Source organism: Octopus bimaculoides, chromosome 3 (genome assembly GCF_046866305.1).
Source record: "Octopus bimaculoides isolate indiv1 chromosome 3, ASM4686630v1, whole genome shotgun sequence".
Classification (NCBI taxonomy): domain Eukaryota; kingdom Metazoa; phylum Mollusca; class Cephalopoda; order Octopoda; family Octopodidae; genus Octopus; species Octopus bimaculoides.
In genome coordinates this window covers 107,526,937-107,553,201 of record NC_142930.1, presented here as the reverse complement: position 1 = coordinate 107,553,201, position 26,265 = coordinate 107,526,937, and the positions used below count along the sequence as shown (strand labels likewise).

General features: G+C 36.4%; 1 protein-coding gene across 3 annotated transcripts in view; it reads left to right on the top strand.

The window, feature by feature from the left end:
- LOC106876333 (bridge-like lipid transfer protein family member 3B) overlaps positions 1-26,265 on the top strand; it is a 79,501-nt gene that overhangs the window by 18,607 nt on the left and 34,629 nt on the right. For all 3 annotated transcript variants that reach the window (XM_089349443.1, XM_014924832.3, XM_014924833.3), the window contains exon 2: positions 23,080-23,242. In XM_089349443.1, coding sequence (XP_089205569.1) covers positions 23,174-23,242 — 69 coding nt within the window. In that variant the 5' untranslated portion in view covers positions 23,080-23,173. The remainder of the gene's footprint in view (positions 1-23,079; positions 23,243-26,265) is intronic.

The window sequence follows — 26,265 nt, the reverse complement described above, 5'->3', positions numbered from 1 at the left end:
ACCTCTGATACCTTAATATGGTTCAAAGTGCTTCACACAGTTTGCAGTATGGGTTCCTTTCATTACCCTAGATTGCTTAAAGTTGGTAAGAGAGTTAGTCACAGCACACAGAAAGGAGGGCAACCTGCAGACTACCTAACCATGTCATTTCTCTCTCTCTTCCTTGACGACTGTATCATCTTTACTACTCCTACTAATCACCACTCCCACTATCTTCTGCATCTCTATCTGTCCCTAGCTCATGGCTCCCTGTTCATCCACCCTTCAACCCTACCCTATTTTGAATCTATTGCAAGGGACTCAAAATACATGTATTTTATCATCATCAACATCATCATCATCATCATCCTTTAACATTCATTTTCCTTTCTGGCATGGGTTGGACAGTTTGATTGGAGCTGACAAGCTGGAGAGCTGCACCAAGTTCCAGCTTGATTTGGTTTGGTTTCTATGGCTGGATGCCCTTCCTAACACCAACCACTTCATAGTGTGTGCTGGGTGCTTTTAATGTGGCACTGCAGGAATGCTTTTATGTGGCACCAGTATGAAGTGTTTTTTACATGACACCAGCACAAGACTCTTGCAGGTCAATCCTTCTCACCATGAGGAGCAGCTTCAACACTTCAGCTGCATAGGATGGGTCTTCTTGAGTACAGCAAAGTACCAGATATCTCAGTCATCTCGTCTGAAAGGCTCAGTGTCCTGAGGTCATCCTTCAGTACTTTGTCCACTATTTCTCATGCAATCCCCAGCAACTTCTTGTAGAACCCTAGGCATTGAGAAATGCTGTTGTTTAATTAGTGTATACTACATTCAGCTAATTTAAGCCTGTCACATTGTCAGTGGTGTGTAGCTAGAGTGTGTACTACCTGGGACAGTCTTGAGTTTGGCACCTCCACTCCAAATTAATTGCACAGTGATTCTGTCTTAGTACTATGATGTGTATGGGTGAGGATAGCTTCATAAAGATGTACTGGTTGCTTAAAGTGGATGTAATTTGTGAAAGAGGGAGATCCAAGACATGGGATGCTGTAGTGAAGGCTGATCTGAAGATGCTGAGCCTTATGGGGGAGATGACAAAGGATCCTGATGTTTGCTGATTCATTGTACTTGAGAAGAGTTGTCCATCACAGCCAAAAATTATGTTCTAAAACCGCCTTAGTTATGATTGTACATGCAGGGGCCTTCCCCTCCTCTCTCACTGCTCCATCAAGCACTTGCTCACATCTCATCCCCTAACACTCATCAATGTTACTACTTGGCTGCTGTAATCACCTCAGAACAGAATTGGTTCATATTACATCCTTTTCCTCATTTCTTTGGACTTCCATTTATCTCCCCCCCTTCCCCTGGAATAACTGCCCACCTTATTTCCACCAATTACCGCCTTTCTGTGCTTTCAATCATTGCTATGTCTGTCTGTCTCCTCCCTCTCTCTCTCCTCTCTGCCATACTTCATTCTTAACACCTCTCATGTCTCCTATCATTCTCAATACCTTCTCATACCTGTCATCACACCTCACTTACTATAGACCCCTCTTATGTATCTCTACATCTCCCTCCCCACCAGGCCTACGTCTTGCACATTGTTTCGTTATTTTCTGATATATTTTCCTTCTTGAACCATTCCTATATCTCTTGCTTTACCCCTCTCCATACTGGTATTTCCCATCAACTGCACCTCGACCCTGGTTCATCACTCACTACATTCACCTTCATCACTATCAGTCACCATCTATTACTCTTATGAAACTTTCCTCCTCTCCTCTCCTGATCCACTCTCTTATACTCACTTTCTTGTACCTTGTGAGTTTGCTCTGGCAAATTCACCACCATCTGTATCTTTCTTACAGCTACTTCCACCCACCATTATATAATGTGGTGTTGCTGGTTGAGTAACAGTGTGATATATTGTCCATATTTATGAGTCATTTTGCAAATATTTCTTAGAGATATTCTTTTCTACTCTAGGCACAAGGCCTGAAATTTTGGGGGAGTGGGCCAGTTGATTAGATCAACCCCAGTATGCAACTGGTACTTAATTTATCGACCCCGAAAGGATGAAAGGCAAAGTTGACCTTGATGGAATTTAAACTTAGGATGTAAAGACAGACGAAATACTGCTAAGCATTTTGCCTGGTGTGCTAACGTTTCTGCCAGCTTGCCACCTTAGAGATATTGCCCAGACTTATATATTTGGGTTGTTGCAGTTAGTTGTAGAATATTGACCATGTTCGTATGGAGCATTGCCCTCAGTTATGTAGTTCTACTTAACGTAATGAATAGTTGTTCTGAAAGAAAGAAATTGTAATCAAAAGACACAGGTAATTCTTTTATAACTACTTATCAATATTATGAAAACCTCAAAGGAAAATTATGTAACTATTATCTTAGAATTTATACTTGAGTCAGACGAATCTGGGTTAAAATAAGTCTCCCCTGACCATTATAACTTGGAAAGCTTTGAGGTACTCTTTGTATACTGTGAATAGAATTTCTACTAATTAGTAGTTCTCATTGATTTAATATCGTTCCTTTGCCAACTGTATGTATCTCACCTATTATACTATATTATTTTCTATCTTAATGATTAACAATTTAACATAACTGTCTTATTTAATTGTTATGGACAAGTTATTAAAGACTGATAATGTACCTTTCTATTGACACAGAATATATTAGTAATGTAATTTAACTCTTCAGTTTTCAACTACAGCTTCTACAACCAACGAAGGGGATGATACATGGTTGCTCAAACCAACCAAGAACCTCTAACTGGTCACCCAACCTGCCAAATCTCCTTTCAAATCACACCTTGCCAATTTAAAAATGTATGAGACTCTGGATAATTTACTATGAAAAAAAAAAGAAGTAAAAAACAGGATGGTCATGGCTGGATTGCTTTTGATGATAAGTCTGTTCAGAGCAACAATTGTATGATAATTACTCTATTGAATTATTCTAATAGTAAATCCTTTTGTGACTTTACAGTCTGTAACTGCAGACAAAAATGTATAATAGCATTTCTTTACTTTTTTACTCTTATGGAACTCTTGATATCCATACTATGTCTCGGAACCCCTACATAAAAATTACATATCTTTTGAAATCCTTTTCTTTCTCTTTTATAAAACTAAATTTCGTACGAGATTAAACAAATCCAACTGTCTTTGAAAGGCTCAGTAATACTAAATTCATCAGATGCCACAAAAAGGATTTAAGAAATTTCATTTTAACCAAGACCTTGTTTAGACCTAATTCCCCTTAATTCCTTATTAATCATTGGGCATTTAAACTTGCCATATCCAGCCCAAATATTCTATCTGTTTTGTGTTCAAAATGGTTAGATTTGACCTTCAATGGCTATGCTACAATGCCATTCTAAAAATAAACAATCACATTATTAAAATCTTGAAACAATGAGATAATGCATAATTAATTTGAAACTATGTAAATAAATAAGCATTAGAGAAATATGAATAAGAGGTCATTTTCTTCCATAGGGTTCCTATTTGCATATGCCACAATTTTAAATATGCTGTGAAAGTATAATAAAATTATGAATATAGGATTAAACACAAAAATGACTCATTGCATTTGCATATAATTAGCTTAATTATCACTGTTTTTTGTGAAACACCTTCAGGTTCCAGAGAACAATGTTTGGTAAATATAGTTATAAAGTATATCCTACAATTAGTTAATGTAAATCCATCATGTAGCAGTATACCAGCTCCATTAGCAGAACCATTGATACAAGTAAAGAAACTTCTAGTTTAAAAGTGATATGTCAGTTCTGTCATAGGGTATACCAAGTCTGTTTGGGCACCAAACTTCTTGTCTACAGAGGATAATAAACAATGATTTCTGCAACTTGGCAGCTTTGTTTTTATACATTACCACCACACCAACATTTTGATATAAACTACTTTGCTGACTTATGCGTGTGAGAAACACAATTAATGACTACGACTTGCTCCAGTTTATATAGCACCTGGCATATTTGGTTCCGTAATAATATTCAAACACCAACAACACGAGCCAATGAGGGAACCTCTAAATGGTTACAAGAGCTGCAAGAAATAACACCCAAATCTCACTCCATCTGCACATTATTATCTTAAAAGTAAGTTACATTGGATAATGTATTCTTTAGTGTCATTGTCATGAAAAAAAAAAGAAAAAAAAAAAAAATCACCCAGTGCACTCTGTATGGTGGTTAGTATTAGAAAAGACATCCAACCACAGGAACCATATTAAAGCAGACACCAGAGTTTGATGCAGTTCTCTGGCTCATTGGATCATGTGAAACCATTCAACACATGCCAGCATAAAAGATAGATGTTAAATGATGATCGTGATCACACCTGAAACATTTGATTGTAGATTTGCTTGATCACACATAACCTGGAGCTAAACAGCTATAACACTTATACAATACAGAGCTGTATGAAGCTAGTCACTGTGGCTCAATTGGAATTGCTGTATTGAGGTAAACAAGATGTAGTTTAGGTGTATTGCAAAGCAGGAAATTATTGATGTTATGCAAGCTGATATGATATCAAAGTTTTCAACCCAGAAAATATGTTTGTTGTTTTTGTTTGTCTTCCAGTCAGTCTTGGTCAAGCAGACTTATGATGATTTTGGCTCAAGGCTGGCAATTTTAGAGGAGTGGGTAAGTCAGTTGCATTGACCCGGTGCTTGAACAGTACTTTATCTTATTGATCCCAAAAGGATGAAAGGTGAAGTCGTCCTTAGCAGGATTTGAACTCAAAATGTAAACAGCCAGAAAAATTACAGCTAAGCATTTTATCAGGTGTATTAACAATTCTCTTAGCTCACCACATTAAGCAGACTTATAATTAAAGGCAGTCTAGCCACAACTGTCTGATCTTTTCAGACATAATCTATTTCAGACAACATTATCCAGTAGGAAGGGTAGAGTGTGATTTGAAGGCTACCATATCTAGCAAGTTGTACTGCTACGTAAAATCTTCCTTCACTAGTGACCATGTACAAACTCTTCATTGCCTGCAGTATGATATACAAAGAAAATGTTATGTGGTGAATGGTCAAGTGAATTTTGAGTTATATATAAAACCATCTTCTGATAATATTTTCTTTCAAGTAAAAGCCCAAACTTAGTTACTAAACATTGGTTTTAAAATAAAATGAAAATATTTTATCCTTTTAAATATGGTAACACCTTTACTATAAACTCTAGTAACAGCTGGTTGATGTTTTTTTTAATTGTTGCAGTAATCTCTGACATAATCTATTCTTTTGTGACAATACTGCTCTTTTTCATTTTTTTAAAAATATGTGCCTGTTAGTGAAAGGGCTTCATGCAAAGATAAATATATCTGGGAACATGAAAAAACATGATAAATATATTTGGGAACATGAACTGTGGTTGTAAGTGGAGGTTATATAGTTGTGACTGTAGTTGATGCCTTTTAGGTGAAGTGCAGATAACTATAACAATTGATTTTACAATTATGGATTTAATATAAGTTTGATAACCTGACACTCTTAGCTACCCCACTCCCACATTTTGATCATGTCCCAGCATGGCCACAGTCTAAATGACTAAAACATGTAAAAGGTAAAAGATATACAGGATGCAGTGAATAAATTGTTGTCTAAATTACGCAAAAATGAAAATAACACTGACATCTCATTTAAACAGATGTTTTTACCAAAATGACATAGAAATATCTTGAAATACTAAAGAGTAAATTTATTCAATAAAATCACCATTGGCTTCAACTATGATAAATAAGAAAGATATGAAGGGGCTGAGAACTGAATCGCGTGAACTCCTACCTGTACACTAATTTGTTGCCGCATTCATTGCTAATTCTCACCTAACTGACAGTAACCCTTGTACATCACTTGAATGGCTTTCACCTGCTATTCAAATGTAGTTCCTGCAAGGATCACCTGATCAGGAAGCAAGGGACTCTGACAAAAGCTTCCTCAAGATCAACAAATGCCATATACAGTGGTCTAGTTTTGGTTAAATACTTTTGAAGTTGTTTTACTAGAAAGGGAGCATCAGTAGTGCTTCATCATGGAGCTAAACCAGACTGTATCTCATTTAGGACCACTCTTTTCCTAATTAGTTGAGCTATTACTCTTTCTGTAATATTCATGACTTGGTCCAGCAATTTGATACTTCTGTAATTACTTCTGTATAAGGAACTTCCTTTACCCTTGAAATAGTGGCCTATAATGCTACTTCACCAGTTGATAGGTATGATGCCTTCCTGTACAACATGATTAACTATATGGATGACAAGGCTGTATTTCACTCCAACAGATATTTTAAGCATTTCACTGGTAATTTCTAATGGACTAGGGGATTTCTCTGTCTTCATATCCTTAATTGTTTTAAAATGGTTGGTCCCTTTGTTGAGTTCACATTTATAAGATACTTTCTTTCAGACATTCTCCACATTTACTAATCTTTTGTAGTAGCACTTCCATGCCTCTTTCTTTTCAGAATAAACTAAGTGCAAGTGTACCATTATCCACGCATACACAATTCTTACCCACAACATCTTGATTCTCTCTGATACATTGTCTTGCTGTGTGGAAAACCTCATGCCTCTGATGCTCATGCTGCAGAACATTGGCAAACCCCTTTCTCCAGATTGATAGGTGGTCAAGTGACTGACTGACTCACTTGCATCAGAGAACTCTAACATCCTTATTCCCACCTCATTTCTAGAAGCAAAACGAATGAATCAAATGTGGTGCGATGTTGTTGTTTAGCTCAATGTCAGCACTGATTGAGCTAACCTAGGATAAAACATTCCAGCTGTCACCATGTGTTTTACTTTTAAGGTATCAAAAGATTCTATATAGTGTCACCTACTTTCACCTACATCTGCATTCATTTGTCTTTTCTTTCTTTCAATACAAAGCTTAGCTACTTTTTCTGAATATTTTCCTTGTCAGATCAATATTTTGATATTTTCATTATTATCTCTAATGTTTAGTTTGGCCATCTCACAGGATTATGACTCAATAGGCTAACAAACTATCACCATATTGTGATGTTTAAATCTCAATACCTTAGTAGTTATAAACAGGTCCACAACTGTAAATTACTCATTGCAAAGTGCCAGTAATTTAAAATTATTGACTGTTTCAGTAGTTTGTAGAGTTGAGTTCAACTTCTTGGTTTTATCTTTATCGTAGGTTCACTACAATACCCACTGAAATACCTGGTGGCTTATAGGCTTATAGGGTTCAGTGCCACAATGTTTGACATTAAACAAGCCAGTGATGGAGTTTCTACATGGCCTCTTAACTTACTAAATCTTTCTCAAGTCATACCCCACCACCTAAGGTAGTCTGAAGTACACTTTCTGAAAAAAGAAAAATATATAAGCAATGTTAAATCTCTGAACGAGGTATTAACAGTAACTGACCCTGGGCTAAACACCAGCAAAAACAAACCAAGGAGCTTCTGTGCAGTGGTGCAACTTCCTAGAAATGGCAGTAAAATCTACCTCAAATCACAGTCTACTATTTTCAAAAGGAAACCCTAAAGGAAAACATTATAATTGAAAAAAAGTAAAAAAAAAAAAAGGTCTTGGCTTGAATGACTCTATTCATAGTTTGTTGAGAACAGAACTGGGGCTAAATAATATTTATTAAAAGGTTAAATCCTAAAATAGTATTTTTTTTAGCTATTTCATGCCTACTTTATGAATAGGGTTGAGATCATCATCATCATCATCGTTTAATGTCTGCTTTCCATGCTGGCATAGGTTGAACGGTTTGACTGAGGACTGGTGAGCCAGAATGCTGCACCAGGCTCCAATCTGATCTGGTAAAATTTCTACAGCTGGATGCCCTTCCTAATGCCAACCACTCCGAAAGTGTAGTGGGTGCTTTTACGTGCCACCGGCACAAGGACCAGTCAGGTGGTTCTGGCAACGACTACACTCAAAAGGTGTATTTTACCTGCTATCTGCACGGGAGCCAGTCTGGCGGCACTAGCAACGACCATGCTCGAATGTTGCTTTTCACGTGCCACCGGCACATGTGCCAGTAAGGCGATGCTGGCAACGATCACTCTTGAATGGTGCTTTTTACGTGCCACTGGCATGGGAGCCAATCAGCAGCCCTGGCAACGATCATGCTCGGATGGTGCTTTTAACGTTCCTCTGGCATGAGTGCCAATCAGGTGGTACTGTCATCGGCCATGTCAGCAATTTTGATTTTGATTTCACTTGCCTCAACAGATCTTCGCAAGCAAAGTTTATTGTCCAATGAATGAGGGGTACTCATAAGTGGGCTGGTTACACCCACTAGCATAGGCCATGGGTTATGGTCTCATTTGGCTTGTCTGGTCTTAAGCATATTATATCTCCAAAGGTATCGGTCACTAATCATTGCCTTGGTAAGGCCAAATGTTCGACGGTTGTGCTTCACCACCTCATCCCAGATCTTCCTGGGTTCCCTCAACTTCTAGGGTGTGACACTTCACACAGCTGTCCTCATTCATTTGCAACACATGACCATACTAGCGCAGTTGTCTCTCTTGCACACCATATCTGATGCTTCTTAAATCCAACTTTTCTCTCAGGACGCTTACACTCTGTTGTGTATGCACACTGACATTACACATCCAGTGGAGCATACTGACTTCATTCCTTGCAAGCTTACGCATGTCCTCAGCAGTCACAGCCCATGTTTCACTACCATGGCTGTTCGTACACATGCGTCATACAGTCTACCTTTTACTCTGAGCAAGAAGCCCTTTGTCACCAACAGAGGTAGGAGCTCTCTGAACTTTGCCTGGGCTATTCTTATTCTAGCAGCTACACTTTCAGAGCATCCACCCCCACTACTGACTTGGTCCCATAGGTAACAGAAGCTATCAACTACTTGTAGTTTTTCTCCCTGGAATGTGATAGAGGCTGTTCTCTGCATATTTTCAGTGTATACAGCACCTGAGCATTTGCCACATACAAAAACTATCTTCCCAGTTAACCTTCCTTTGATATTGCTGCACCTCTTATGTGTTCATAACTTACACTGGGTACATCTTATGGAGTTTCTACCTACGCTTTTTCTACAGATCGAGCAGGTCCATCTACCTGAAGGGATTTGTGGTTTGTCTGCCTTCCTACTTATTAAGACTTTGGTTTTAGCTAGGTTGACTCTAAGGCCATTCGATTCTAATCCTTGCTTCTTCATCTGCAACTTTTCCTCTAGTTCTGATTGTGACTCAGCACTTAGAGCAAGGTCATCAGTATATAGGAGCTCCCAGGGGCATCCTGTCTTGAATTCCTCTGTTATTGCCTGGAGGACTATGATGAATAAGAGGGGGCTGAGGACTGATCCTTGGTGGACTCCTATCCCTACCTGGAATTCTTCCCTGTACTCATTGCCAACCTTCACCTTACAGACAGCATCCTTATACATGGCTTGCACAGCTCTCGCTAACCATTCATCTATCCTTAGTTTCCTCATTGACCACCAGATAAGGGATCGGGGAACCCTATCAAAGGCTTTCTCTATGTCAACGAAAGCCAGGTACAGAGGTTTATCTTTGGTTGTTATTTATAAATTTGGGTGTTTTGGGAGAAAGTATTTTTGTAGCTGAATGTGTTCTGCTGCAAAAATCTTAACCCAGTAACTCATTAACCTCGCCACATCCAATGGTAAAGTACAAAACATTTGTTTGAACAATATTCAAATTACCAAAATTGTAATAAAGCCTTTGTTAGAATCAGGGGATGAATTTTGTTAAAAAAAATGAAGAGAAAATATAAGATAGTAAAAAAGAAAAGAAGCTGGGAAGGGAAAACAAATATGCTAATTAAAATTTTGTTGTGCAAATATTTGATAATTTTCATAAATTGTTATTATTGAATAATAATATTGAATATTGGCTGAAATTTGGCAAAAGAGGTGATGGTAGCTAAAAATATAAGTAAATTATATGAACAAAATAATAACTGAATAATATAAATTTTTGTGATAAAAAGGGAAATTTATCAAATATAGTATAACAATAATAGTTTCCAATATATATAGTGATAAGATATCTTGATTATTTGTTAAATATAAATCAGAAGGCTTTCAATAAATTTATAAATTCTACTGATCCAAAACACATTCTATTATTGCAAACAATGTCAATAAAAGTCATTGTTGAAATATAATTGATGTTTAAGAATGAGACTTGATAATTGGTTATTTGTATTTTATTATGAATGAATGTTGTTAATAAGGTAGTTTTTTTGTGTTGATCAACTCAAGTTTCTGTGACAAGAACAGAAATTGTTTTGATGGTCTAGACCTGTAGTGAAGATTGTTGACAGGTGTTGGGTAAAATCTCTTGTGGTGGTTGTTAGTAAGTTATATTGAAGTAGGTGACTTAATGTTAAGTAGTTGGACAAAGTCTGTGACATGACTAAAATTGACAGCTGTTATATAAGTATTCACTATACTCAATAATACCACAATGTGCTCTAATGGTGACACATGTTTATTACTGAAAATTTTAAAACTACAATCAAGGAAGTACATTATGCTGTGAAGTTAGGTTTTGGACTTACAGTTATTGTAAGTCAACTAGATTTGCTTGTTCCAGTTTTCTTGACTCAACAAAGGACAACTTTCATATTAGAGTTGAGAAATTAGCAATAAATTCAGCTGTTTTTGTGTTTTTATGTGTTGTGTTTATCTGAGCTGAGTGGAAGTGTTTTTTGTAGATAATGTTTTATTTGTTAATGTTTAGCCCAGCCACCCATCGTTTCTGATTGAGCAGACCTATGATCAAAAGCATTCCAACTGTGACTATCCTACCTTGATTTAGATACAGTCTGAGATCACATTGTCCAGTCTGTTCTTCTCTTTTTCCAGATAGTAGGGTGTAAGTTAGGGTGAAGTTCACTGTTTCTGGCAGGTCAAATGGCTACATAAGGACTCTTTTGTTGATTAAGGGTGTTGTAGGTGTGTCTGTCTGTTTTGGGGGTAGAGATTAGGAGGGTTAGACAGTGTTCCTTATAATTTTGCTGTGTTATGCAGGTTGTTTGCAGATGTGTTCTGTGTATAATCTGTAATGATGCAGACTGCATTGGTTTGTGTACTTTGTAGTTTGATGTGGAGAGATTGGTTGCCCAAGTAAGACTGGCATTATCCTTGATGCATTGAATGTATTGTTAGCTTGCTACTGTTCTGATGTCTTTATGTTAGCCACAAAGTATCTTTGTGCAATTTCCATATTATATGTACTGTGTACAATTGCCAGTGCCGCTGGACTGGCTCTTGTGTGGGTGGCATGTAAAATACACTATTTTGAGCGTAGCCATTGCCAGTTACCGCCTGACTGGCCTTCGTGCCAGTGGCACGTAAAAGCACCCACTACACTCTCGGAGTGGTTGGCGTTAGGAAGGGCATCCAGCTGTAGAAACTCTGCCAAATCAGATTGGAGCCTGGTGTAGCCATCTGGTTCACCAGTCCTCAGTCAAATCGTCCAACCCATGCTAGCATGGAAAGCGGACGTTAAACGACGATGATGTATGGCACGCAATGCAAAGTATTTTCTTCTTTTTTTATGTATATATTAATGTCAATGGGATTGATATTTGGATTGTATTTGATGTTTTTTTAGTTTTTTTTATGAGAGGAGAGATTTGGTAAGTGCTTTGGATCCAAGTTTCTAGGTGATTGATGTATGGTTTATGTTTTATGATGTGACTAGTGTAAGAATATGACTGGTATCATTTGGGTATGATTTGTAGGTGTGCAAGCAAGTCATTCACATAGAAGTTAAAAAGTAGATGAGAAGACAGATCCTGGTAGTTGTTAATGTATATCTTTATATCACCTCCATGCTACTGTATATCTACTCTAGACCTACTGTGTACGTAGTGTATATCTACTATCCATCTGCTGTAAACATGTACATCTACTGCACAACTTTTGTATACCAAGTGTACATACTGTATATTTAGAGTATATTTACTTTATGTCTAACACACACACACACACACACACACACACACACACACACACACACACACACATATATATATTGTATATCTACATAGTCTTGTGTTTTATATAAAAAATATGTCTATTTGCAAATTCTTTGCAGCTATTCTGTTTTATTGTAATAAGGATTAGTGACACACTTATATATTTATATATTTAAGATAACAAGCATACATTTAACTAAGTGTCTTATAAACTATGTCACTGATCTGTTCATAGTCATTCTACTTCACTTATGTTACCAATGTTTCAGATAAAGGTTTGCAGACATTACTTTGTCTTACTTCATTTTTACTTTTTGAAAAAAGCATGAATACCACAGTTTCTCATTTCTCTTTCTCTGAAATATAGTCAACATGTTTTTATGCCTCTGTCAAAGATGTATATTGCTGTTTTTAATTTTGATACTGCTACTGCTGCTGCTTTAATGATTCAAAGTTCAGTTTTATCATAGAGAGGACAGGATTGCTTGAAAAGCCCCTAGTATATTGCAGGTACAAATTTTATTGAGCCTCATTTTCTCTCTAAAGGGGGATGAAGATCAATGAAAATGATTCATTCTATTAATCAAAAAGTAAATAATGTCTCATTCATCATCATGATCATCATCATTGTTTAACATCCACTTACCATGCTGGCATGGGTTGGATGGTTTGACATGGAGCCGGCTGGCAGGGAGCTCTCCAAACTCAAGCTGTCTGTTGAGGCATAGTTTCTATGGCTGGATGCTCCTCCTAATACTAACCGCTTAAAGTGTGCTGGGTGCTTTTTATGTGCCACTGGCATGGGTGTTTTTATGCAGCACTGACACGGTTGCGTTAACGTTTGTGGCAAGCTTTCTTCAATAAGCACAAGTTGCAGTATTTATACTTTTCCAAACATAATGTCAACCGTTTGATTTGACTACAGATAAGTTACCCAAAGTTACAGCTCAATTAATTTTCATTCAGCTCCTCATTACATTAACTAACCTTTTACTTAGATACTCCACACTTTGGATCATATGTTTGTTCTACTACTTATATTGTCACGCCCCTTGGTAGAGATGTTTAGATTTACTGGTTCTGTCTGTAAGTGCAATCCCTAATATGTGATAATGGAACTGTTGCTTTTCATATTCTTTTCTGTGTTATTTTTACTTAAAGTTTTTCAGTTTTGATTCTTGACTTTCTTGCTGACCTACAAACATTTTTAGGTCAATGTTAAAAAAATTGAATATTTAACTATTTCTGAAATGGCAAATTATTCAGTCTGCAGGGAACATGAATTTCAATTTAGTTTTACTGAATTCTACAAAATATACATACATATATGTGACAGAACTTGTTAGCTTTGGTAGCAGTCTGTCTAGGAGAAGGAACACTCTGATTTAAAAATTAGGGTAGATAGGACTCCTTAGTCACTTTGGTCACAACCTGTCACTGACAGGTTGTCACCAAGGTTGTCACCAAGCTTCTTCCTTGAGATGAAGATGAAAGAACTACAAACTAGGAGCTAGCTTCTGAGTAGTGGTCAGATGAGGATACAGGCCCAACTGATGTCATCTGTTTTCCAGTGAGAATCATGAACATCATATGAATAGTAATGACAATATATATTTATTGTTGTTGTTGTTTATTAGGTGTTATTGAAGCCTGAGCAATTTTCATCTTGAGTGCTCCTGAGCCACTAGCCCTGCATCCAGACAGCCTTTTCCATACGTGGCATTAATATGCACTGGAGTCTTGGCTATTTGAACGAGAGAGTGTGTAAGGTGACACAAGCCCATACCACTTAAAACAAATTCATTGTGAAGGTAGTTTGAAGGCAAGTTGAAAGTCCTATGGTGATGGAATATAGCAATGAGAACAAGAAAAGGGTGTTACTGGAAGTTCCTAGCCAGAATCTCACACATAGGCAGTACAGAGGCTGATGACTGACTCATTGTAAAATTCAAAGCACTTGTATCCTCCTTTGTGTGTCAAGCAGTCCTATCGACGTGTAGCACTGATTCCCTGATATGGGAGGCGGAGTGAGAAAAGGAACACTAAAAAAACAAAGCGTTGTCATTAATAAGTTTGGAAGTTGAAAGCAGCTATACATATTTTTGGAATGGAAAGCTGGCAGATGAGCTAATAATTCATGTTGTTGGTTTTTCCATTAAATCGACTTTATTTTACAAGTTGCCATCTATCCCTCAAACTGTGGATGATTGTCTCATGACATTTTGTATACCCATAGGTAATTCCTCATTTATGCACATTCTCAGAGCATATGCACCTTCTTTATCAGCAACCAAACAAGAACATAACTCTCAAGTTGCTGAGAGTTGTCAGTAAAATTCCAGATCATGACAATGTCATATTGATAGACAAATTTAATGCCAGAATAGATAAAAAACACACGGTGTAATCAAAAGTAATAGGGAAATATCGAACAGGAAAGATGAATGTAAGAAGTTTATGACTGTTGTTTTTTTGTTGAAAATTTGGTTTAACACTTACAAACACAATGTTTCAGCAGGTATCAGGTCATTCCATAAGTTCTGTCCGAATTTTGAATAAAGAAAACAAGTGATCAAATGTTATATTTGATTGAAATTTAACCATCACTGTACCTTCCCTGATTATCTATGACTTCCTTCCATCTATTTACAACCGTTTTAGTCCCATCAATGTAAAACTCTTTTGGTTTCAGAGCGAAGAACTCTGAAATGTCACTTTCGACCTCCTCCTGGCTTGCGAAAGTTATGTCCCCCAAATGATTCTGTAAACTACGAAACAAATGGTAGTCTGAAGGAGCAAGTTCAGGAGAATAAGGTGGATGAAGAATTTTTTCCCGACCAAGCTCTTCGATCTTCTGTGATGTTGTCTTTGCAGTGTGGGGTTGCACATTGCCTACATTGATCTGCATGGCATAGAATGTGTTGTGAAGCATCAAAACAATTTGAATTGAAGAAACAGAACAATAACAGAAATTATATACTGCAATCAACAGACACAATCAGAATCATCAGTGTCCCCATTGTGACTTCATAGCAAAATCTAATCATGGACTCAAATTACATTCATGCATCTATCACAAATAGATGCAGCTTCTTTTGTTCTTTTATCTTTAAAAGTAGTTGTCTCTTTTACTCACTTTTTTTTTCTTTAAATCCTCTCCTTGAAATACTCATACGTTGAAATCAATGGGAGTGACCATCATCATCATTATACCATTTTCATTGTGTCATTTGTTATTCCATGCTGATCTGTGTCTTGGTCCTTATTGCTGCATCCTTTTTCTATTATTTCCCCACTCATTTGTTCTCTTCAACCAGTAATCTGCAACTGTTGAATCAGTAGCCATATTACAATCATACTCTCAGACTATCTAAAAAATATCTTCTTATGCTATTATCTAATGGTATTTAATCCTTTATCATTTCAACTGGCCATATCCAGCCCAAATATTCTGTTTTAAGTTCAAACTGACCAGATCTGGCCTCTCACCTATCCTACAATGTCATTCTGAAAATCAAAAAGTACAGCATCAAAATCTTGAAGCTATGAGATAATGCATGATTAATTCAAAACTATGTGAATAAATAAGCCTCAGATTTGACAGTAATCTGAAAGCTAATAGCTAATGTTAGTTTGAGGTGTCAACTGAGCTAATGAAATACTTCTGTGATTATTTAGTGTCCTCCTTGTAAGATTGCATAATAGCAATCAATATTTAGCTGATATTGTCCACTTTTTAACCGAATTATATTTTCTCCTGATATCTCAGAAATATACCAGGGAAAGAATGTTGGCAAATGGACAAAATGATATCTTGTCTAGGACAATTTGTTTGGACACAAAGCTGAAAGAATACCAGTAGACATTTGATATTGGCATTTGATATCCAGCTAGTTATCTTGTTACATGTTATATTGGTTAAATATATTACATGCTTATATATATATATATATAACAAATTAAAAGGGTGGCTTATTAGCAGTTAGAACTTACCCTTTGTCAGTCATTAAGTATTGTGCTTTAGTGGCTTTGGAGTTAATTTAACTCTTATTTTAGCATAAGCAGTGCTAGTCACCAACTTCTACACCCTTTATGCTTCCACCAATGGGTTCCCACAATGACAAAGACACATAAGTATGGCAAGACCAAAGTTCTGCTTCCTAGATACCTGTGGCACTTCAACAGAAGATGCAGATGTACAGGTGACTGGAAAATTGAAGCTGGTCACCTGTATTACGTCCTCCCTTGTCACAGTATTTCATTGTTGCAGAGTTGTTTTATACTCTGACTGTTGCAACAAAAGGTCCACCATCTGTTTGTAATTTGAAAAAGTGTGAGTTATGACTTGCCTTCTGTCACAAGAGAGGGAGGAAGAAAAAGAGAGAGAGAGTGAATAAGTGAAAAGAGAGAGAGAGAGAGATAGAGTGTGTGTGTGTGTGTGTGTGTGTGTGTCTTTGTGCAAAATATACCAATACATCAAATTTTTATAGTGACAGATGATTGTGTAAAACAAGTTGACTTTCCTGAGGTCAGATGTTCTTTTTATCTTGCATGCTGGCCACAATGATTCTAATTTCAAGTGATTTCTTGTGACTGATGAACCTCAATGTACACCATCATACTCTTATCATAAATCTTCTTGGTGCAATAATTAAGTCTCCTTTGCATAAAATATCATCTTCAGCTAACTTATTTTTCAATGACTTAAATGACCATTCAACAACAAAGCAACTACTCTAATTATTAAAGGTAATTTTAATATACCAGATAAAATATTTTAATCAAACAAGTTTTGCTTGATTAAAATAATCCAGATAATAAATGACTGTAAATTTTTGAAGTTATTTATTATTATTCATGTTCTTATGCTTTCTTATCCAGCATTCATTGCTTTTGGGATATTTGTGTGAATTAGTGAAATTTTAATTTGAAATTCTATGAGATTACAAAAGAATGCAATGACTTACTTAATGAAGTCATATTTGACCTTGACATATCATCTGTCATGTTTCTGCTTAAAGATAACACAATGCTCCATTCATATTCAAACTGCAATGATTTTTTTGTGAAAATGTGTTTAAAATTTAAGCAGTGTTTCTGGTATAGATATATTATTTCTAAGAAAAATCACCTAGTACCTCACCTTTAACAATTCCTTGTGAGCTCACAAAGACTGTACCACAACCACCACCGTTACCACTAAGGGGTCACTATCACACAGGTTAAGAGTCACTGTGACAAAGCATCAGACATGTGATGTTTTAAATCTTTTTACATAAGATAGTCATAATCAAATAGTCATTAGTGAAGCCCTTCTTAAAAAGAACAAAACAAATAGATGTTAATTTCAGTAAACCACAAGTGTTTGCTAAAATTCAAATCTTGTGTCTTGTAATCTGAGACCAATTTTAATTATCAACCTAACATAAGTTATTATCATGAAATTCACTGGTTTTGTCAGATGCTAATGTTTTCTGAGCATCATTTAAAAAAAAAACTCAGTTCTTAATACTTGCCTAACTGTATCTGCTTCTTTATTCATGATTCTCATTACTTCTGGCTACCCAGAATATATATCAGTAACCAAGTTGTTGATACAAGTATTATGCACATGCACACATATCCATGCAGTCACCAAGGCTTTCCTCTCAATATTTGAATATTTTGTTTCACTTGTGGCTTATGCTCTTGACAAATATTCAGAGTGACTGTGTTGTGAAATCATTTTTAATGTAACCTTTGCACTGGCACCAGTTGTCACGGTAACCCTTTTTTACAACATTGTAAATCAGGATCACTGGCTGTGATATTAACATCAGTTCCATGCCATCAAATGACTTTTTTTTTCATGGTATTTGGGCTCTCCATGATAACATTTAAGAAGTGATGCAAGGGGTAATATGCAGTCTGAATAATGACCAATATATCTCCAACAGAAATTGACAAGTCCAAGAAAAGATTCTAATTGCTTCTTATCCTTCAGTGGTTTTATACCCATAATTCTCACTATTAAGCAGTGGTCTGGTGATAAACACTCTGTTCTCAGCCATCTATATCTTCCAAAATTATTATTCATCAGTCTGTTATGCAGACTTAGTTCCATTGATCACCAAACCTGACGATTCCAACCATTTTATGGTATTTTTTATCCACCTTAACATATAGATTTTCTACATATTTTGCACCAATATATATACATCAGCTTCATAAATAAAACATTAGTAATGTTATTTCCAGCATGTTTAACTGCTCTTTGAAACCTGGTGCTAGCTGTTTTAGTTCCTTATGGAGTACACACCCATCTTAATAGACCCATTGCAGCATATGTTTCTACACTCCTCTTGGGTATGAACTTATATGTCTTTGTTCATAAGTTTCTTTTAAATCCCATTTGATAAAATAATTTATTCCAGAGAGAGAGAGAGAGAGAGGGGGGGATAGAGAGAGAGAGGGAGAGGAGGGAAAGGGAGAGAGAGAGAGAGAGGTGGGGGAGAGAATGAGATATCAATTCCCTATTTGGATTTGGGAATTATTATTAGTCTCCACATATTCCGAGATCTCCATCTAGCTTTCATACAACCACTAAAAGAGAGATTCATTTATAGCTTCCCAGTGGAACTATTTTTTTAAAGGTCCTGCATTAATTAGTTTTCTCTGTCTTGTTATGACTAATGGTTTAATGTGTATTGGTAATGCCCTTGCCTCAAAATAATATTGTAATATATCTTTTGAGAACAGTGTTAATGTTAATCCTAAACAACCTCTTGTCCTGTACTTTTAGCGCATGACTTAATATTGAACTATCAACATTTTTTCACATTCATTCCATAAACCATTATTTTTTTATACATTCAGTAACATTCCTAATATCTGTTCTATTTCCGGTTTTCATTACTACATCAAATTTTCCAAAACTTTTTGTACGATGCATCAAGTTATTTTACTTTAGTTTAAGGTCATCATTTTTAAACTTTGGTTTATTTAAATACTGAGTTGAGGAAAAAGTTTGTGTGCTTTGTTAAAATAATGATTTTTTTAATGCAATAATTTGTTCAAAAACAACAACTATTCTTCAAAATAAAGACCATCATTTTCTACGACCTTCTGCCAATGATCTGCAAGCTTTCAGATTTGGTCAAAGTACCAATCCTTTGACTTTTAATAAAAAAAAAACCTCATTTGCTTATTGACAATAGTGTCCAAAAGTTTTTTCTTTTCATTCTTGCTGTAGTAGCAAAGTATCACAGCCAAGTGTCTCTCATATCTGAGTCACACAATGGAAGTCTGTTGCTTCACTGGTGAACTATTGCTGTGTCAAACAGACTCAGTTTATCCAGTTAAAGCTGTAGTCACATGTGATCCCTTACATTCAGAAGTTTTACTCAGTTGAATAGCCAAACTCTCTGACACTGAGTTGTTAGCCACTTTAAAAAAAGTCTATATCACATGTAAGCAAATAGTTGAACTTTACAATAATATTAGCAAAATAATCATATTGTATCTCCTAGAAGTGAATTGGTTTATTTTAAAGAATTGTTTATAATATTATTTATAATGTTTGCTCCTGTATCAGTTTTGAAATCACAATAAGTGACAAGTCACTCTCTGAATTGAATGCAATAAGTTAATAATATATAACATTTCCTAACAGAAGGTGGACTAAGGCATCATAGAATAAAGTGTTTTGGACAGAAACACACTAAAATATCTGCAATGGATCCAATTTCACAGCTTATGAACAAGCAGATTGATATCTTATTTACCCAGCCTATGAACACATACTGCTATTACTTTATCTACTTAAATTATGAGCATGTTGGCTAATAGCTTATCAATCTGTTAAATAAGATATGTACTCAAATCTCAGTTAGCCAAACATCAGTTATTTGAATGTCAGATTATCCAAACAAAATTTCAAAATCCTGTGATTACTTAATTAACCAAACTGTATATAAACCAAACTTGAGAAAACACTGGTACTACAACTTCAGCTTTTATTTACAAATTGTTAAATGTGAATTCCAAGAACATGTAAAAATGTTATACCAAAAAGTGTTACCTATACTGATGTCATAATTGCATCTTTTGTTTATAGTCACCAAAAGTACCATGTGTCTAAAACTGTCCACTAGTTGGGTCTCAGTATGTTAATTTAACACTTTAGCATTTAAATTGGTCTTATCTGCCAAAATATCCTACTTGTTTTATGTCCAAATCAGCAAGATCTAGCCTCTTATACCTATTCTATATCATCCTTCAAATAAACAATCACATCATTGAAATCCCATAGCTGTGAGATAACACATGATTAACTGAAAACAATGCCAGTAGACAAGCATTACATTTGACACAGCTAAAGGGTTAAACAATGTTGAAATGTATTACAAGTATTTGTGTTTGTTGGTGATACCATACCTGTGAAGAGAAAGTGAACATTATTGACAACTGAAAACAGAAAAGTGAAATTTTATGAGGGTTTTTTATTGTGGTGAAAAAACATCAAAGGTTTCATGATGGTACAATATTTTATTGATTATTGATTGAATGACATAAAAACTCTGTAAAAGCTCTACTAATCTTACAAACAAATAGTCCAGTACCTTCTTTAAAAAGGCTTTGAGTAATTAATTATTTTCAGTATGGCTTCTTTTGTTTATGATGAGATCAGTTAACCAGACATCATCATTATCATTATCAATATCAGCATCATTGTTTTTATGTCCACTTTTCCATGCTTGCATGGGTCAGAGAGTATTTGTTGAGGTGGATTTTCTATAGCTGGATGCCCTTCCTGTCGCCGACCCTCACCTGTTTCCAAGTAAGGTAATATTCCCTGTGGCCAGACATTGTTTTTGTAGGAGATTGGAATTGAAGGACACTGCTTGCATGACAGCATTGTTCATGACATCAAATCAAAAACACACACACACACACACACACACACACACACACACACACACACACACACACACACACACACACACACACACACACACACACACACACACACACACACACACACACACACACACACACACACACACACACACACACACACACACACACACACACACACACACACACACACACACACACACACACACACACACACACACACACACACACACACACACACACACACACACACACACACACACACACACACACACACACACACACACACACACACACACACACATGTACATATGGGATTCTTTCAGCTTCTGCCTTCCAAAATCTGCTCACAAGGTTTTGGTTGGCCCAGGGCTATAGTAGAAGACACTTGCCCAAAGTGCTATGCAATGAGACTGAACTTGAATCTATGTGGTTGGAAAGCGAACTTCTTACCACACTGTCATGCTTGTGTCTATATCCCTAAATAATTTGAACGAAAATATTTGCTCTTTGCTTTGCTCAGAAAATTGAAGTCTAACTGTAAGTAGATTTAGAGATTTGTTATAGACATAGCAGGCTTTTTAATGTTTGGTAACCCAGTGACCATGTTAAGACATTTTCATATAATTTAAAGAAAAGGTATGCTGAGGTTTTTTTTTTTGGCCTTTACTATATCCATAAATGATAAAAGTTCCGAATCTTAAGTTAACACTTGTTAGTTATTCATTGACAATAGTATCTGCTGTCATGGGTTGTATAGCCCCCTAGTATCATCAATTCGCAGCTGTGAACTATTCTATTCTGGATAAATTGCCATTGGTAGCAGAGCAGCTTAATTTCTGGTTGGTAACAGACAATAGCACTATATTGACATTTATCATAATATTTGAAATATATATATTTATAAAAGAGAATGTAATTGCTATAATAGCTGTTATTGCTTTTATTTTGTTGCTGATACCAAAGCATTGCTAGCTTCCTTAAACTGTGTTATTTTTTCCCCCACTATGTAATTGTGTTTGGCTAATTAAAGAAGAACTTACTACTATAATGAGGAACATCAGATTATAAAATTAATACTTATTACTATTAATGTTGCTACACATGATTGTGTGACAAGTTTGTTAGAACAACACTTGTGAAAATTTGGGTTTCACAGAAGACAAAAGAGAATAATCTGGTGCACATACACTTATTTGCTCTTTCAGCAGAACCCCCTTAAAACAGAAAATTTCAGCAATCAGTTCTAATTGTTCTCCTAAGCCTCACCATTCAGTGAGCAACATTGAACAAACAAATATAAGTATTGAACTGTTGTGTAACCACAAGTCAGTCTTGATCAACCACATCTATAACATGTAGCTGTCAGTCAAATGATCAAGGAATGATCCATATATCTATAACTCCAGATATAACATACCTCTGGCTGGTTGAGAACCACGCTACAGATTCAATCATACTATTACAACTGTAGATAATGCCAGTTTGTCAGTTATACATGCCAATGAGGGAGACTATATAGTTGCTTGTCTTGCTAGAAATGACAACCAAATTTTCCTCAAAGCACATTACCTTTTTGAAAAGGAAAATCTCATCAATGTAGTCTTTGATATACAATGTCTGAAAAAGATCAAAACATAAGGATGGTCATGATTGGAATGTCTTTGATTATAAGTTTATCTTCTATAACAAGACTGCTTTGGGGCTAAGCTACAAATGCATGTACCTTGTTTATTTCAAGATTGAGGGCCTAGCAGTAGGAAGGATATTCATATATAAAAACAATTGCACTTATAGACAAAATATTGATTCCAAATTTTGGCACAAGCCCAGCAATTTCAGGGATGAGGGCAGGTCAATTATATTGACCCCAGTGTTCAAGTGGTACTTATTTTAACGACCTTCCCACCAAAAGGATGAAAGACAAAATAAACCTTGAGGGAATTTGAACAAAAATGGACAAAATGTTGCTAAGCATTTTGCCTGGCATGCTACTGATTCTGCCATCTCACTTCTTTTCACTTAAAATATAAAAATAATAATCCAGCTATGCTAGTATAAGAATATGTGACATAAGAAAATTAAACAAATATTTCTCTCCTTAATTGTTGTTGTGTGAACCTTTGTGGAAGATGTTTTTTAATCAAAATATTGTTTATCTTATTTTTCATACCAGGTTCACCAAGAATCTATCACCTGACAAAATCAGTTTGAGTGCTCTTCGAGGTGAAGGAGAACTTGCTAATCTAGAGCTAGATGAGACTGTGTTGATGGATATCCTTGAACTTCCTACCTGGCTCAAATTGTCCAAAGCTATTTGTAACAGGGTGGCCATAAAGGTGAGTCATTTTCATAGATTAAAAAAAAATATTTTACCTGATTCAGTCATTAGACTACAGCTTTATTGGGACACTGCTCTGGAAAGTTTCATTGGTCAAATGGACTCCTGTACTTATTTTATTGGTCGCTTTTTGCAAAATTACTAAGTTATGGGAGACATAAGCTAACCAATGCAGGTTGTCAAGGGGTTAGTGATAAACACAAAGATGCATATATGTATAATGAAGTGTATAAACAGCTCCTTCAACTTGGTCTGAATCTGCCCAAGTTGAAGCTCCTTCAACTTGGTCTGAATCTGCCCTACCAAACCCTTCCTCACTCCTGCCATGTTTTTTCCTCCATCGACTGTAACACACCGAAGCTGATTCCACTGAAGGTTATAGTTTTGCAAAGTTTTCTGCACCTCTATGAAAATATCTTCTCCAGTTGTTGTTCCATGTATATTGCAAATGATGCCATTTCTTCTATAACCTCAAAGTTGCAATTAACACCACAAAGAAGTTGTGACGTACTAGAGAGATCACTAGACTCATTTGCAAGAGAATACCACAAAAATTTCTTAGCTTTCTCATGTATCTGTAACTGTATATTCTCTCCAAGTTCTATTCTCTGCACAAATGAACTTATTGAAAGACTGATATAGCCAAACATGTTAGCTTTTTTAGGACACAAGTCATTTGCTGCTTCCATCATGCACTCATTTAAATGGTTTTCCTCGCTCTGCCAACTTATTCACTATTTTGATTCCAACTATATTGGACCATCTGAAACAAATCAGCAAGGTAAAGAAGCTGGACAAGTGGGTACCACACGAATTGAACGAGTATCAAATGACACATCATCTTGAAATTGGTCCTTTGCTGTCACAGTGTAAAAGTGAACCATTTTTGCATTGTATTGTTATGTGTAATGAAAAATAGATTCTTTTCAACAATAGCAAGTGTTCTGCACAGTCATTGGATAGAGACGAAGTGCCAAAACACAATCCAAAAAAGAATATTCACCAAAAAAAGCTAATGGTGTCTGTTTGGTGGTCCAGTGCTGGTGTCACCCACTATAGCTTCATGAGACCTGGTAAGTCAATTACAGTGGATGTATACATCAACCAATTGGATGCAATGGTGAGTGAACTTACAATTAAACAACTGAGATTGGTCAACAGAGACAGGTCAATCACATGTTGCACAAAGAACGCTACTCAAGTTACAGGAACTGAACTTGGAAGTACACTGTTATCTACCATATTCACCAGACTTTGCACCAACTGACTAGCACGTTTTCCAGGCATTAGACAACATTTTGCAAGGAAAAAACTTCAGATCTGAAGAAGATGCAAAAACAACCTTTTGTGATTTCATTACCTTGCTCTCCAGAATTCTTCGTTGCCGGCATAAATAAGCTACCGATGAAATGGCAAAATCATGTTAATAATTTAGGTGCATACTTTGATTAACTGCATTGTTTTTTGTTGAGATAAAGTAAAATAAACTTTCAGTTTAAAATCGGACATTTCATTCTTAATGACTTGATATGTAGAAGCTCCCTGCTGGTTTGTTGAGAGTTAAATGTGTACTGTCATCTTAATGGCTCTGCAAATCAGATGTATTATTTAAACTGTCAAAACTGCCATATTTACTGTTTAAGCCGTCAATATGATCAGATGTACTCTTTGAAAACTACTCTGTGTGTGATTTAAATTACCAGCTGGGTCTGAAATTGAAAGGAATTTGGTTCACTATAATTTGGTGTGTTTCTTTTTAATTTGTAATTTACTCAGTCATTTTTTTCTATACTTACTGACATATTTATATATACACAGATCCTATCCACATACACTTCACATAACCACACAACTCATAACTGTAAATGTGCATAAAACATGTCAATATGTATATGATATTAATTGACCTATATTTATATATATATAAATAAGATAGTGGTACAACAATGCATCAATATTTACTTGAAATAACAGTCGATAATATACGATGCCATTGTAAAGCTTCACTGTATATATATACTGGCAAACTTGTTAGTGAGTGGTGAACATAAAAAATTTCATCTTACCTGTAGGAAGAACATTAAATAAATGTACAACCCATCATCATCATCATCATCATCATCGTTTAACGTCTGCTTTCCATGCTAGCATGGGTTGGACGATTTGACTGAGGACTGGTGAAACCGGATGGCAACACCAGGCTCCAATCTAATTTGGCAGAGTTTCTACAGCTGGATGCCCTTCCTAACGCCAACCACTCAGAGAGTGTAGTGGGTGCTTTTACGTGTCACCCGCATGAAAACGGCCACGCTCGAAATGGTGTCTTTTATGTGCCACCCGCACAGGCCAGTCCAGGGGCACTGGCAACGATCTCACTCGAAAATCCTACGGGAGCCAGTCAGGCGGTACTGGCAACGGCCACGCTCAAAATGGTGCATCTCATGTGCCACCCGCACAAGAGCCAGTCCAGGGGCACTGGCAACGATCTTACTTGGCTTGCCGGGTCTTCTCACGCACAGCACATTTCCAAAGGTCTCGGTCAGTAGTCATCGCCTCGTTGAGGCCCAATGTACGAAGGTCTTGCCTCACCACCTCAGCCCAGGTCTTCCTGGACCTACCTCTTCCACAGGTTCCCTCAACTGTTAGGGATTGGCACTTTTTCACGCAGCTATCCTCATCCATTCTCACCACATGTCCATACCAGCGCAATCGTCTCTCTTGCAAAGCACAACTGATGCTTCTAATGTTCAGCTTTTCTCTCAAGATACTTACACTCTGACGGGTATTCACATTGACATTACACATCCAACGGAGCATACTGGCTTCATTCCTTGCGAGCTTACGTATGTCCTCAGCGGTTACAGCCCATGTTTCACTGCCATGTAGCATGGCTGTTCGTACGCATGCGTCATACAGTCTGCCTTTTACTCTGAGTGAGAGTCCCTTTGTCGCCAGCAGGGGTAAGAGCTCTCTAAACTTTGCCCAGGCTATTCTTATTCTAGCAGCTACACTTTCAGCGCA